The sequence below is a fragment of the Augochlora pura genome, chromosome 3, assembly GCF_028453695.1.
Source record: "Augochlora pura isolate Apur16 chromosome 3, APUR_v2.2.1, whole genome shotgun sequence".
Lineage (NCBI taxonomy): Eukaryota > Metazoa > Arthropoda > Insecta > Hymenoptera > Halictidae > Augochlora > Augochlora pura.
Genome location: NC_135774.1, coordinates 24,543,502 through 24,557,713, shown reverse-complemented (window position 1 = coordinate 24,557,713; position 14,212 = coordinate 24,543,502). Strand labels below are relative to the sequence as shown.

At 36.0% G+C, this 14,212-nt stretch overlaps 2 protein-coding genes across 7 annotated transcripts in view; one reads left to right on the top strand and one right to left on the bottom strand.

Moving 5' to 3' along the window:
* Positions 1-1,540: 1,540 nt before the first annotated feature.
* LOC144478662 (RWD domain-containing protein 1) lies at positions 1,541-3,209 on the top strand. The gene is made up of 4 exons (XM_078196773.1): positions 1,541-1,721; positions 1,897-2,246; positions 2,307-2,493; positions 2,596-3,209. The coding sequence occupies exons 1-4, from the start codon at positions 1,652-1,654 to the stop codon at positions 2,730-2,732; spliced, it is 744 nt and encodes a 247-aa protein (XP_078052899.1). The 5' UTR covers positions 1,541-1,651; the 3' UTR covers positions 2,733-3,209.
* Positions 3,210-3,299: 90 nt separating this feature from the next.
* LOC144478661 (NADP-dependent malic enzyme) overlaps positions 3,300-14,212 on the bottom strand; it is an 18,352-nt gene continuing 7,439 nt past the window's right edge. For 2 of the 6 annotated variants that reach the window (XM_078196769.1, XM_078196772.1), the window contains exons 2-11: positions 12,508-12,676; positions 11,623-11,781; positions 11,219-11,400; positions 10,227-10,536; positions 9,963-10,145; positions 9,311-9,536; positions 9,105-9,247; positions 8,377-8,671; positions 8,124-8,268; positions 3,300-7,376 (exon numbers count right to left, since the gene is read on the bottom strand). In XM_078196769.1, the coding sequence (XP_078052895.1) occupies positions 7,337-7,376; positions 8,124-8,268; positions 8,377-8,671; positions 9,105-9,247; positions 9,311-9,536; positions 9,963-10,145; positions 10,227-10,536; positions 11,219-11,400; positions 11,623-11,781; positions 12,508-12,676 (1,852 nt within the window). In that variant the 3' untranslated portion in view covers positions 3,300-7,336. Of the gene's footprint in view, positions 7,377-8,123; positions 8,269-8,376; positions 8,672-9,104; positions 9,248-9,310; positions 9,537-9,962; positions 10,146-10,226; positions 10,537-11,218; positions 11,401-11,622; positions 11,782-12,507; positions 12,677-13,348; positions 13,367-14,212 lie in introns of those variants that run through there. The other 4 variants (XR_013495392.1, XR_013495393.1, XM_078196771.1 and 1 more) reach the window with 4 other exon arrangements.

Below are 14,212 nucleotides of genomic sequence, written 5' to 3'. Positions count from 1 at the left end.
TTATCGTTATTGTATGCGGAAAATATAAAACGTTGAAACTGCATTAGCAACGCGGAGTGATCTATTTTTACTAATTCCGGTCAAGCTTTTTTTAAAATACTCTTGAGGAGCTCTTCGCGATTTTGGCTGAAATAAGATCACGGAAAAAATGAGCTGCTCCTCCCGGGCATCTAACTTTTCGTAATTACTTTTCAAGAAATGGATTTCGAAGACTTTGACGATGATAATTAATTAGTCGGTAAAAATATTCCTTATAAAATAAAATCTATAATAAAGAGCTTAACAAATGTTGTTATCGCCACGTAAAACGAAAATATTTAAATTAATATTTCTAATGGAAATAATACTTTGTAAAACTATAATTTTACTCTCTTCTAATTAAAGAATTATTTCAACATTAATTTTTGCTAAACCGAAATCCGTGGTGTCAGAAACATTCCGTTCTTAGTACGCTTTGCAGTATTATTATAGCATAAAGCGGTTATTAAACCTAGTTCCGACATTTGCCTCGGGCTAATTAAACAGTTTAAACGAGCTTACAGAAAGTTTAGTAAAAACTTAAATTACATTATGTATAAAATTATGAGAATTTGTGTAAACGTAGTTTACATGAATGATTGAAACGAATAAAAATTCATTAATTTATTATCAAACGAAGTACATATTTCGGTTACATAACTTCCCTATACCCAATTTATACGGAACAAGAAATTGCTTAAAAAATTACTTGCTAATAATGGAGTGGTATAATTTACTATAAAAGAAAATGTAATATTTTAATTATCGCCAGGCTTTTTAGCGATAAAGTGGAAAACTAAGTGCGATCACCGTATCAACTTACAATTAATTCTTTAAACTTCTTTGTTCGAATTTTTCTGTACGTACGATTTCGCAGAATTGAATGCGTACGTGCAGTTCTATTCTGCGATCAGCGTTTACTAAATACTAACAATTTATAGTGCGGGTCTGATTATTGTTGTTTGACTTTAGCAGGAATAGAATCGTTAGCATATTTTCAGTACACTTGTACGCAATCGTGAAGGAGGTAATTGTTGGGGAAATACAATTTTATGTATAAAATATCTAATGGTAAAATATTAAATATTTTTAAATATTTTCATAAATAATTTGTGTAATGTATCGAAATAAAATATTTTTATATTTTTATTACAATTAAAATTAAGTTAAATTACTTATGTAACCTACTCAATAAAATATGGTATTTTAAAAAAAGAACATCAATTCATAAGCACAATTAATGAATAAATAAAATATGTACTTATATTTTAATTATTAAACGAAATGGTATTGCAAAAATAAATTTTTAAATATTTGAAAAAATCTGCAACGATAATTTGTCTTATTATAATTTATAATATAGTTCTATAACGAATTACTTATTATAATTTTAATATTTGAAAAATTCATACGATATAAAATTTATATAATCATTATATACTGTGTTAGGAAAACTCCGAAATTTCTATTGCTCGATCAGCATGTCCGTATACATGAATTGAATAAGTTCGTGGTGCAACGCTGCTCACCGGTGCTGTCACGATTATATCATGGTTTCATGAATTTGTTCAAAGTTATCAATTAAATACGTAATCCAATAATTTGTTAACAAGTTCATTTTATTTTAAAAATCATGGATTACGAAGAAGAACAACATAATGAGATCGAAGCTTTAGAATCGATCTATTGTGGAGAATTGGAAAGTAAGTATTGTATTATAACCTATAAATTTGTTTTTTAAGTAAATGAATACCTCTATTTTATCGGCTACTTTGTCCAAATTGTCTATTTAATAAACACTAAAGTTGCGTCTATTATATTTCAATTATTTTTTCTTCAATAAATTATTTTAAATTTATTTTCATAATTCTTTTACAGTATTAGCCGTGGAACCATTTTACACATTTGCTATACCAATTAAGACAGGGGAATATGAACCGGATACTGCAAATGGTCTTAGTTGTCGTTTAGAATTTACATATACCTCAAATTATCCTGACGAACCACTCCTTGTGTCCATAGAGGAACAGGAGAATTTTGAAGAAGGTAGCGATAAATTGTTAAAGGACCATTTGATAGAGCAAATGAACGAGAACTTGGGAATGGTTATGGTATTTACATTAGTTAGCGCTGCTCAGGAATGGCTGAATTGTCAGTGGGATAAAATTAAATTGAACAGAGAAGAATCCGCAGCACTAAAACTCAAAGAGGAGGAAGAAGCTGAAAGGGTATGTTACGTGTAACGTTTCATATGTAAAGTTAACACTAATGTACCATTTGTATTACAGAAAAAGTTTGAGGGTACTAGGGTCACTGTAGAAACATTTTTAAGTTGGAAAGAAAAGTTTGATCTAGAAATGGGATACACGAAACGCAGAGAAATGGCTGAGCGCGAAGGAAAGAAGTTGACTGGCAAAGAGTTATTCATGACCGATAAAACACTGGATCAGTCTGATCTTAAATTCCTTGATGATGGTATTAGTCTAAAAATAATTTATTTATTTAGTATAAATCAAGCTGAAATATGCAGAATAAAATGAAAGAGAACAACACCAGACAACTATTTTTCATTTTTAGGGGATGCCGTTAAGGTTGATGAGAGTCTGTTTCAAAATTTGGATGATCTGGAATGGAAAGACGACGAAGACGATGACGAAGACGAAGATCCTGATTATGAACCAACAGATTGTTCGTGGAAGAGATTATGCTTATAAAACGAAATGTAAAGCAAATTAGGAGAAAATTTGATATACTTTTTGTACACTGGCGTATTGAGCCAGAATAAAGTTAATCGATGCAATTTGGCCCTATAAAAGCACTATATTCACATCCATAATGCATCTCTTCCATGCACAATATATTCTGTGCTCTTAGATAAAGGATAATCTTAACACCTGAATACAGAATTAGTACTTGAATGTTGATTGAAGTACTAGCACTAGAAATGCAGATTAATGAATATACGAAGCAAATGTGCCACTATAAAATGAATGAATCGTAATTCCTTGGTGCTATTTGCATTTTATACTGTGGCCGACAATGATGTTGATATCTGTTGCGCGGATATATTTTACACACGCAAGTACGAAAGGGATGAAAATATTTAATGACAAAAATAATTTTTGTAATTATGTATATAGCTGAGGATCACTTTCATGAAGTTTTGTTTAATAAAGGCAATATTACAATTCCATCACGCGCTTCACTGTAGCCTATTCGGAAAGATCATTTAACAAAAGGACGAATAAATAAATGCGGTGCGAGGAAATAAACAGACGCGCTAACGATCATGACTTAACATTTATTCATAGCCTTAAGATTATAATTTATATACGTCCAGTAACAAATTCTGATAAACGAGACCCGTGTAAATAATTTCGTTTCCCATATATTTCAGATACTCGCTCGTACGTTCTCCGTAAATTCCTTATAATCCGTGACGTGGCAGTAATTACAATCTAATCGATGTTGCTGATCGAAGATTTGTTTTCTATTTCACACAACGCATAGGAACCTTCCGGTTAAAAAAACCCTCCGCTTCGTACGTTTCACATGCTTAGAAAGTAAGTCGGACAATTAGAATTATAGTAGAAAAAATACAACTTCCAAAACGTTGCTCTGGCTGTCCTGATTCGAATCTTCAAGAAAACATGTTGTTAATGAAATCGAAGAGACAGTGAAACTATTTCCACAACCTTATGCAATACATTCAGTAGAACAGAGGAATCAATCTGAACCGTCGATTCTACTCAACCCGTTTACTTGATACGTACACTATACTAAACATTACTTGACGATACAATAGCACAGTACAGAATACAATAAATTACTTTTTATATGTCGCTGAGGCACAATCACCGAGTTGGTGCTGTTCACGGACAGGCTCTTCATACGAACCGTTTGTACTTCAACTAGAATAAAATTTCATACTCGATGTAAAATCGAGTAAATAAATGAGTCAAGTGCACCAAAATTTTTTGAACGAGTTCGTTGCACTTACCGTGTCCTGAAGTCCCCTCCCGAGACCTAACTCAATAGTAAATTGCATTTCGTTTGAAAACATCTGAATAATGCGCGCGTGCAACGAACTTAAACTTTGATTTTCTCGAAAACGAGGCTCCAAGTGGGACTGTTTTATTTCTGTATGATTTGTTTTCAGTTTTTAAGGGGATCCTCTTCGAACAATCCGTGAACACCACTTGTGAAGCAACTATTCATCAATTTACGAATCTCAAAAGAAAGGACCCAGTGTTCGGGGTATCCTTCGCTTCCAAGGATTAATCGCGGATCATGGCACGCGAAATAATACGGTGTGTAAATAAATAAGTGGTTCTAGGCGAAGCGATATCCGCGTCGAAATCAATGAATAGTCTCCAAGCATTGGTAAACCTGCACACCATTCGAACATTTAGTCATGATATTAAATTAACTATAATAAATAAGAACGGAATATCGACGGGCTATCTCGGGCGCCGTCAATTTCCCTCGACACGTTCACCAGGACGTTCTCTAATAATCTACTGAAGAGTTTACGGGCGTGTCCACGTTACAAGACATACTTATTGAAATTCCGCAAATATATATCTTAAAACGTGTGTGCACACGTCATAGTAGTCATCTTGTCATTAAACTCGCCAACACGTCATAATCTGTTGGGAGAAGAACACGATTAGTAATGACATTACGCTGTTTCCAGTAGTTTTCGTTTAACCAAGCGAGGAGTCGCTTGTCACTCACATAACGCGAAGCAGGATTGAAAACGCGAGCGCACATATCGGTGTCGATCAAATTCCTCGTAACGAGGTACGGTACGGAGGACAAGCTCGCGTCGCTTGGCTAAACGACGGCTATCACATTCAGCGCTACGCGAAATTCAAAAGTAAACAATCAAATTGTTGTAGCAACAAAACGTTCTCACGACGCGTTATACAGTTGCCAAATAGTTTGGCGGCTTTCACTTTCGTTTTCTAATCAACGATTAATTACGATACGAACACACACAAGCACAGTTTACGCACATATATACCACATGACCACATGTCCTAAGAAATCGATTACGTCTTGTACAACATGCGAGACCTGATAAAAGTCCACCATCGATTATTCTACGATGAAATATTAATTAACAGCCAAGAGTAGTGCATCCGGCACACTTCTACGAGAAAATAGACATTCGTATTTTCGAGAAAAATAAGTTGCGTTCACGATGAGCCACTTCAGATTAGAACCTAAAATATCTCTATCGTCGTTCGTGACAGGAGCAGATATCCAAGGGAAGAAAACGCTTTCTTCGAGGGGATGATATCGTGATAATTCCTTTGCAAAACGAACGGTGAACTGCATCGATAATACATTAAATATGATATGGTATCTCGCGGAATAAATTGATCAGAAAATATGTTCTCGACAAAATCATTTGGTCCCCCGAAATCAATTTTAGCCTCGCTTGGAAATGTTCTCGCCATCATTGGGAGTAATGAAGATATTTTAGATCTCGGTATCAAGGTAACTCACCCCCGTATGTTAAATCTACTAGTATTGAATTGCTTGACGGTGCCACTCGGTCATTCGGAAGTTGTGATGACCGAGAACGACTCAGGAACAAACACGTATCTATGCAATTGCAACACATTTACGAGCGTGAAATATTTTAATGATTCCTCGACATCTTATACGGAATATAAAATATTTTGTACATTACGATAATATTGTGCTTTCGAGCGCACTGCCATTAAAACTACCCTGGTTTACCCGTAAAGTACAAGGTTTCTCGCGATTCACGATGCAATTGGAAAAATAAATCCGTAGAATTGTCATTTTAGAACGATAATATTATTTAGAATTACAGATAAAAAAGAATCGAGAACGGTTCCTCTCTTACTACCATGCATTTTTTGATTTCGTTTTACACGTTTTTTAGAACGTTACACGTTTTAATAAATTATTTACACTCTAATACACTTCTTGCATATTCGTTCCGGAAACTCTGCTATAGCATGCATATACAAATTTGTCATCGAATATATGAAGGTAAGATATTAAAGAACGAAGCATATTTACAGTATTGCATCGTGAATTGCGGAACAGTCGACGTACGATAATAAAAGGAGATACTTGAAAAACGTTATTGCCCAAAAAATGGAAGCCAATTGCAAAGACAATGATACGAAATTTTCACTTACAGCCGCGTTTGCAACTTACATCTCTGCGAATCGTTTAAACACGAAAAGATATACATGTGTACATCGTTAATCTTAACGAGAGTACGTATGTGTAGAATTAGTAAAGCACTGCGTACAAATATCTAAAACGATGCTGATAAAAGCATATTAGATGGATTATACTTTGGAAGTTTTCTGGTCCTTCTGGGAAGGGGTTGGTAGCTTTTGATCGGTTCGTGTTCTGGGGCATCTGCGTTGGACAATGAAAGCACGTCAGAAGGATTGGTTTTGTTGCTATTTGCAAAGGAAAAATCGGGGTGGCTGAAACATTGAATAAGGAAGTCTCTGAATATCAAAAGGGCGAATCTACAAGATTATGTTTCAGGAGAGAATCTGCCATTGGAAATGTAAAGCCAATGGCAAAGAGGAAATGAGAAATGTACATTCACAGATTATCCATGTATAAAATATACCTCGTGTACCTTTGCGTTCGCAAGATTTCCAATTAAAACTTTATTTGTTATCGACTTCTCGATCGAAACTGTCACCGTACAAATGTCTGGTTCGTTAAATAATCGGTACTTGCGTAAAATCATAATCTACTAAATTGTTTGCGCTTCAGTCGACGAAGCAACACAACGTTTCTTCCGTTTTTGTACAGCATATAATTGCTACGGGTAATACACGTGACAACAATTCTATAAACTTTCTTTTAAATACTTTCAATAGTTTAATACTTATCACGGCTCAGGGGGTCGGGGGGTCGGGGTGATCTAGCAAAATCGTAATACTGCGTATAGGATGAAGGAGGACATTAAAATACTGCAATGTTAGCTTACTGCGACATTCGATGCTGTAATAATAGCACTATTAGTCATCATTTCAGATTTCTGCCGTGCTTTGTTTTTTTTTTTTTAACACTTCGTGCAAAGTTATATTGTAAGAAGCACTGACAAATTAGTCACTGACAGAAGTAACAGTTTCTTACAGCTAAAACTGTTTTAAACTGCACTGTTGCCTGTATCTGCCACGACCTGTTTTTTTTACATTTTCAATTCAGGACACAGCGATAATTTTTTTTTGTATGTTTCTGTTTTTTTTTTAGAGATTAATGGTAATAATGATAGCCTCCGAATATCCCGCATCGATGAAACCCGCTACAGATGTTTTAAATCGTGGCGGATTTCTACAGTCTCTCTGAAAAAAATTAATTAAGCTTCAGCGGCCTGCACCGAAGTCAGTCACTGGCTAGCAACGAACTGACGATAAAGAAATGCCGTTGCTAAGAAATAATTGCTAAATGTTCTACAACCCTAAGCCATAGTTACAAGGGATTCAATTTACGGAGAGAAAAAAGGATAGACTTTATTTGACTAATAATTTGATTGACTAATTGTTATCTTTCTAAGATCTATTTCAATAAGAATAAAATCTATGAGTCTACAATTTTAGGTTTTTTTTTCTCCGTAGGAAAGCAAAATTACTACTCAAGCAAAGTAAAGCGTTCGTGGTTATTGCGTGGTAGCAACGAAAAAATCAGTTTTCAAAAAACAATCAAATTTTTGGAATTCGGAAAATTGTAAGCAATATAAAAAAATTCCTTGACAATAACCCAAGGAAAATGCGATGGTTAAATTAGAAAGCGGTATTCATGCTATGTTGAAATGTTCGAGAAGTTCAAAATTGCGATTCTGTTTATGGTATTACTGTAATTTCGTTTGCTCTGGAACTCGTTGCTTCTTTCAAGTGCAATTGTATTTCTAAATTTTAATTGCAGCTGCTATATTATGCTATTTGCTATGTGCTGCATGGCATTTCTAAAGGTTCTGCATAATTTGACTAGATACGGATTTTGTCATCTATGGTGCATTAACATTACGGTAACGGAAATTCTAGACGACGCTAACCTATGGTTTCCTGTACAAAATTTATTAAAATACTCACTGCTCTGGTAAAACACGAGGCTTAGCATAGTCGCCCGGCCAGTCGTATAGGTTTGGCAGTGGACTGTCATAATTGGCATCATACATTTTACTCACAATGAACTCGCGTTTGTCTTTAGGTTCCGGATACTCGCTCGCCAATCCAGCTAAAAAATAAAACACTGGTTAGGACAACGTCTTAAAACAGGAAAATCCATAAGAATTAAAATTCAATCGAAAATGGAAATTAAAATGTTTTTAACTAATGTTCTTACTTTTTGCGTAGGCATAATCGGCAATTCTAACGGCAATATCTATCGAACATTCGCGAATAGTGCTCAACGGTGGGTACAGACTACCCATCGCAAGATCTTCATCCTTTACATGATCAGCCACCGCTTGAGCTGAAATAAGGAATAAATCTTCGGTGATGTGATGCACTCCGGTTCCAATAACACCCAATGCGATTCCAGGGAATATGTACGCATTGTTTCCTTGTCCGGGTTTGTAAATTTTCCCATTATACTTCACCTCTCCGAACGGAGAGCCCGAGGAAAATATGCATCTTCCCTAAAACGTGATTAGTTCTATTATTAACATTACTGACGAGTTTCTAAGAAATTATTTTCCACGTTATTCATCCAAAGCGTGTGTAATGCTAATAATTATAGCAACGTAGGCATTGATTTTTATCAGCTGGATATAAAAATTATGGATCGTTATTTTGATATCACTTTACTACTTTCCATTATTATTGTAACACTTTACTTACCAGAAGCCTATTAATAGACTTATTAATTATAGATCATATAGATTGAATTATAAATGTAATCACTAGACTGCGGATTTTATGCATTTTTGTACATTGTTATGTACAACCTAATAAAATTATTAACTCGGATAATTTTTATTTTGCTTAAAGATCCGCCGTCTAGTTGTCACCATAACGGTCAATACGAAATGTGTTCGATTGATCGGAAATGTTTAAATATAATTATCGTACATCCGTGTGATCATATGCTTGTTGAGCAGTGCACTCTGCCTTGCTAGTCGGATTGCTCAGCGCGAAGATCAACGGTCTCTCATTGTTCTTGGCCATCTCCTTCAGCACCTCAGGAGTGAACGCTCCCGCCGCAGCAGACGCGCCTGCGTGATCATTTCAACTTTAGACAGAAATTAATGCATGTTGGCAAACAAAGAGTTACGCACCTATGAGGACAGTCGGTTTCACCTCTTTCACGACGTCGATCAACGTCTTCATCACTTTGTGATCCTTCGCGTACCAGATCTTGTGACCTTCAAGGTTACCTTCCGGCCGGTTTTTAACGAGCAAGCCATCAATGTCCATCATCCAAATGTTATCGCGAGCCTGCTGTTCCGTGCATCCGTCCGCTTCCATCGCTTTTACGCAGAGGTCGGCTATACCAATAGCAGCCTGTAAGCGATCAACAAGATCAAATTAACAAATAGTTTTATCACATTTGGTTTATCATTTACTTCTACTTTGAGAACACCTGAAATCTCCGTTTTGACAATCTAAAAACTGTGAATAGCGTCGACTGATCCACTTTGACAAATCTTTGACAATTAAGTTATGACATAAAGCAAGCAGAATATTAAAAAGTGGTCAATGCAGAATTATTTGTAAATATGTCACATATACTATTGCAAGGTAATAACATAGAGTTCGAAACCGCAAGCCGGACATTCATGGTTGAAATTGTGGTTTGTATTTCTCGTAGTTTATCATTTTGGCCTAAGTCCATCTTCTAGACAGCTGAATCGTTATGCCAGAAGACTACGGCCCCCGTAAATTCACAAAAATGAAGCTCGCCTTAGAACCTGCCAGACTCTTACGTACCTCGCCAGCGCCTAGAAAGACGAACCTATTGTCAGACATCTTTTTCTTCGTGATTCGCTTCGAGGCTAAAATCCCGGCGACTGCGACCGCAGCGGTGCCTTGTATGTCATCGTTAAACGTGCAATACTTGTCGCGGTACTTGTCTAAGAAGCGGAAGGCGTTGTGGTTGCCGAAATCTTCGAACTGAAATAAGGAACGAGTATGAGCAGATGACTATGAAACGAGGAGACAGAAAGGACTAAACAGATCTCCGGTGAAACGTACTTGGATCAGAACGTTCTGACCGTATTTCTTCACGCATGCAGCCATGAACTCATCGATCAGCTCATCGTATTCCCCGCCCTGACTTCTCGGTTTGTTCAGACCGATGTAATGGGGGTCGTTCCGTAGCTGCTCGTTGTTAGTACCGACGTCGATGGTAATTGGCAGACACTGATGCGGCTTGATTCCGGCTAGAGCGGTGTAGAGAGCCAATTTTCCTACGGGAATTCCCATACCGCAGGCTCCCAGATCACCGAGACCAAGGATTCTTTCCCCATCCGTTACGCAAATAGCACGAACCGCTTGTTCAGGCCTGCATTATGATATTGAGCTTTTATGGAACATCATTCCAGAGGATTCGCCGACGTTTAAATTATCTACAGGCTCGAGGGAAAAGCCAAGCGGGTCGCAATTAAAATACATTTAACAGCCGCTTCGCGAGACTTTTACCATTTTCGTTACCACTATCGCTCCTAATTATCACTTCCGATCAGTACAGAATATTTATTTAAAAAATTGATTTGGTAAATAGTGGCGAAAGAAATAAAACGACGAGTAACAGTCAACATTGGCAAGAGCAGACTTTTCAGAATCTTTTGATGTTCTGTAAATCAAGAAGGCCGGAACGGTAAACGGTGTCAAATGTATTTTAAAATGAAAAATAAAATACGACAAGTCCCGCTCATAAAATCTTCGTATTCGTTTGTGCCTGTTCCGAATACGTTCAAAAACAGCTGAACATATAAAACGTGAATGCTCGGGATCACGTTAGGAATAGATCTATCAATAAATGTGTCCCACTTTCTGTGTACGTATAACTGCATCATAAAATCTCAAGTTTGCCTCCAAACGGCGAAGTATAATATTTTAATAACGTTCGATTACACGGGACAAGGTAAAAAGTGTACGATTTTCTCCGCGTGTACGCGCGAAAGTGTGATCGATTTATTGCGTGTTTCGTTAAGATACTCCGTTCAAATTTGTAAAAGACGTACCAATTGTTCAGTATCTCGTAAATGTGGCCCTTATCGTATATCGTAATAAATAATCCACGAGGTCTGCGATAAATGACGCCGAACTTCTGACAGGCTAATCCCACGGTAGGCGTATAAACAATTGGCATCATTTGCTCGATGTTCTCACTTAGCAGACGGAAAAATAATCTCTCGTTTCTTTCCTGTAGCAGAGAGGGTGCTTCAATTTAGCGCCATTAATTATTTACTGGACCATCGCAGAATTCAGATATTATTCAGTTATCCAATTCAATAGTTATTAAAAAATGAACTAAATACATTCAATAAAAATATTATCATTTTCACAAAAAGACATTTGTAACATTTATCGACGTTTCGTTATCAGCTAATTGAATTTCTGTTGATAATATCTTGCTTCATCGTACCTGAAGTTCCACGAGGTAAAGATAACGATTTAAATCCTCGGTATATTTCATAACTGAAGCCTTGCACAGAGCCAGCTGTTCCTCCTGAGTTTTGAATCTAGGGGGCTGCAGACCGTGTATACCCAAGGATATCCTCTCTTGCAGAGTAAATGCCAAACCCTGTCCGATAATGCAGGATTATACATATGTAGAGTAACTGGACTGCTCATCTTTATTCAATATCACGTCTTCAAGACTAATCGATGGCGACATGGGTTCGATGGAAATTGACGACATTCAAGCTATCGTACTAGTTAGCAAATATATTAGACCCCTTTTCAGTATTATCAAAGTTGTTACTTTATCGATCAATATTCGGTATCATAACATAGCAAGATAAATAAATTCATTAACAAATAGTCGAAGGAACTGCGTAATGTTAAATTAAAAATGAAATGAGGCATTTAATATAAATACAAGCTTTTTACTATAATTTCTCTGTAATTTTTTAAATCTGTTAATCACGTTAGAATATATTGTTTTATGTTCGTGTTTGTTAAATCGTATATTTTACTGAAACAAGTGTTTTGAACTAGAAATCTTCACAAATTCTTCACAACTTTTTTAATCTTCAGAATATCAGGTTTTAACACTTTATCGACCGGTCATCCGATAAGATTTATTCATCTTATTAATCGCGAAAGGTATTTAATATTTAAAATTTTATATGATAATATTGAAGCTTTTAGTACAATTTAACACATTTATCTCAATAATAGATTACAAATTAAGGGTTACTATGGCAACCGATCGGGGGGAAAAGCCGATTTATATACCGGTCGATAAAGTGTTAATATATTTTCACATTGTGCGTTGCTATAGCGGTTAAAAGAGGGAATAGTTTACCTTATTAAGTCGTGGATCCCGTAGATGACCAATGCCTTTCACCATATTTATCGGGACGACATCTCCCGATACCTCGTGGATGTCCCTTTGTGGAACATCCTTCACGGCAGGATGCGAGGATGGAAGAACTCGAGTCCATGATCCTGCACAATTTCTGCTACCGGTCGATCTGACACACATAAAAGGGAAATACTGAGTCTCTCCTTCGTCCATTGTGTTTTTTTTGATAAGGTACGCCAAGATAAAGCAACAATAGAACTTTAAAAAAATTCCGACTTCGTTCGGTCTCCGTAACACATCGCAGATTATCAATTCCGGGAGGATTATCGGTAGACATGGAATTTTTATTAACAAAGTATAGTATCGTTTTTATTTTACTTTTAGAATGAGTAATTTTAGAATTTCGGGTCAGCTTAAACGTTGTTTAAAAAACACTAAAATATCATTTTTATTCCAAAGTTGCGTAGAAGTAGAATTTTATAAATAAAGTATGAATCCTATTTTATTTTATAATATTTGCAAATATAACGAGTAAGGTCGTTATGAGGTTGTTAATTTTATTTCTTCGTATAATTCGTACTTTCGAAAATGATTTTTGAACGATTGACTGAAACGCTATGGACAAAACAACTGCAGTAAGTATGCGGTTAGAGCTATTTTGAACTTGCTATAAAGGTAGGCTTCTGTAACTGGGGAACAAGGCCGAATAGCTATATGTTCACGTGAATTCTTTTATTGCTTACGAATATCTCTTTCACCGCTGATGTGCAGTTTCTCGTGTTACGATCTACCGCGATTATCGTTAAAACGATGCGGAACAGTGAAATCGTAATTTAAATACCTAGTAGCAATTTCAGACAGTGAAAATACCTTCCTCCTTAAATACGATCATTTATAACACTTCGATCTACCTGAATAACAGAAAATTTAGATTATATAATAATTAAAATTAGTTCACGTTATTTAATATTTTCCGCGACAAGTATCGCGAAGGTCTGGACATTTTTATGCCGATAAATATATAAGTATAAATAACAAGTATTCCATAAAGTACTATTTATAGGAGAAATCAAACTTTTACTCAATGCCGCGATACAACGTTCCCGAGCAGTTTATCACCGTAAAAGATAAACATTTTATGTAAAGCAAGAATTATGCGAAAAATTACTTATTAAAAATGGCAATATAAAAATTGCTTATACTTAATGAATGTTTTAGAAATTAATGTCTCGTCGACACTGATATATGCAATGTATATATTCGTACTTTTGCATAATTTTGAATAAATACAACAAAAATAGACCGCGACAAGAAGCAGACTATTACAAATTGTGAAACGCCGCCGACATTAATTTCTCTAAGAACAAAGTTGGAATTGGACGTGAATTCTGTACTCTCGGTAGAAGAATGTATAAATCCGCAATCGAATTTCGACCGGGCAAATATACGTTCAAATAGAGTTATGAAGTGAACTGTGAGGCTGCTTGGCACGGTTATATCGCGCGCTATACAGGTTCATTTTGTTTATAATCGCGTTAACCCGCCTGCGCCGGTAGCACACAGCCCGCGCTCCAGTTTCCGTGAAAATTACATTTAGCGTGAAAATTTCCGCCAGTTTATAAACTCCGAATAGACGCCTGCCAATTAGCGCGTTCAATGGAGTGATTCATTTACGAAATATTTAGCGGAACACCGGGCCCGTGCG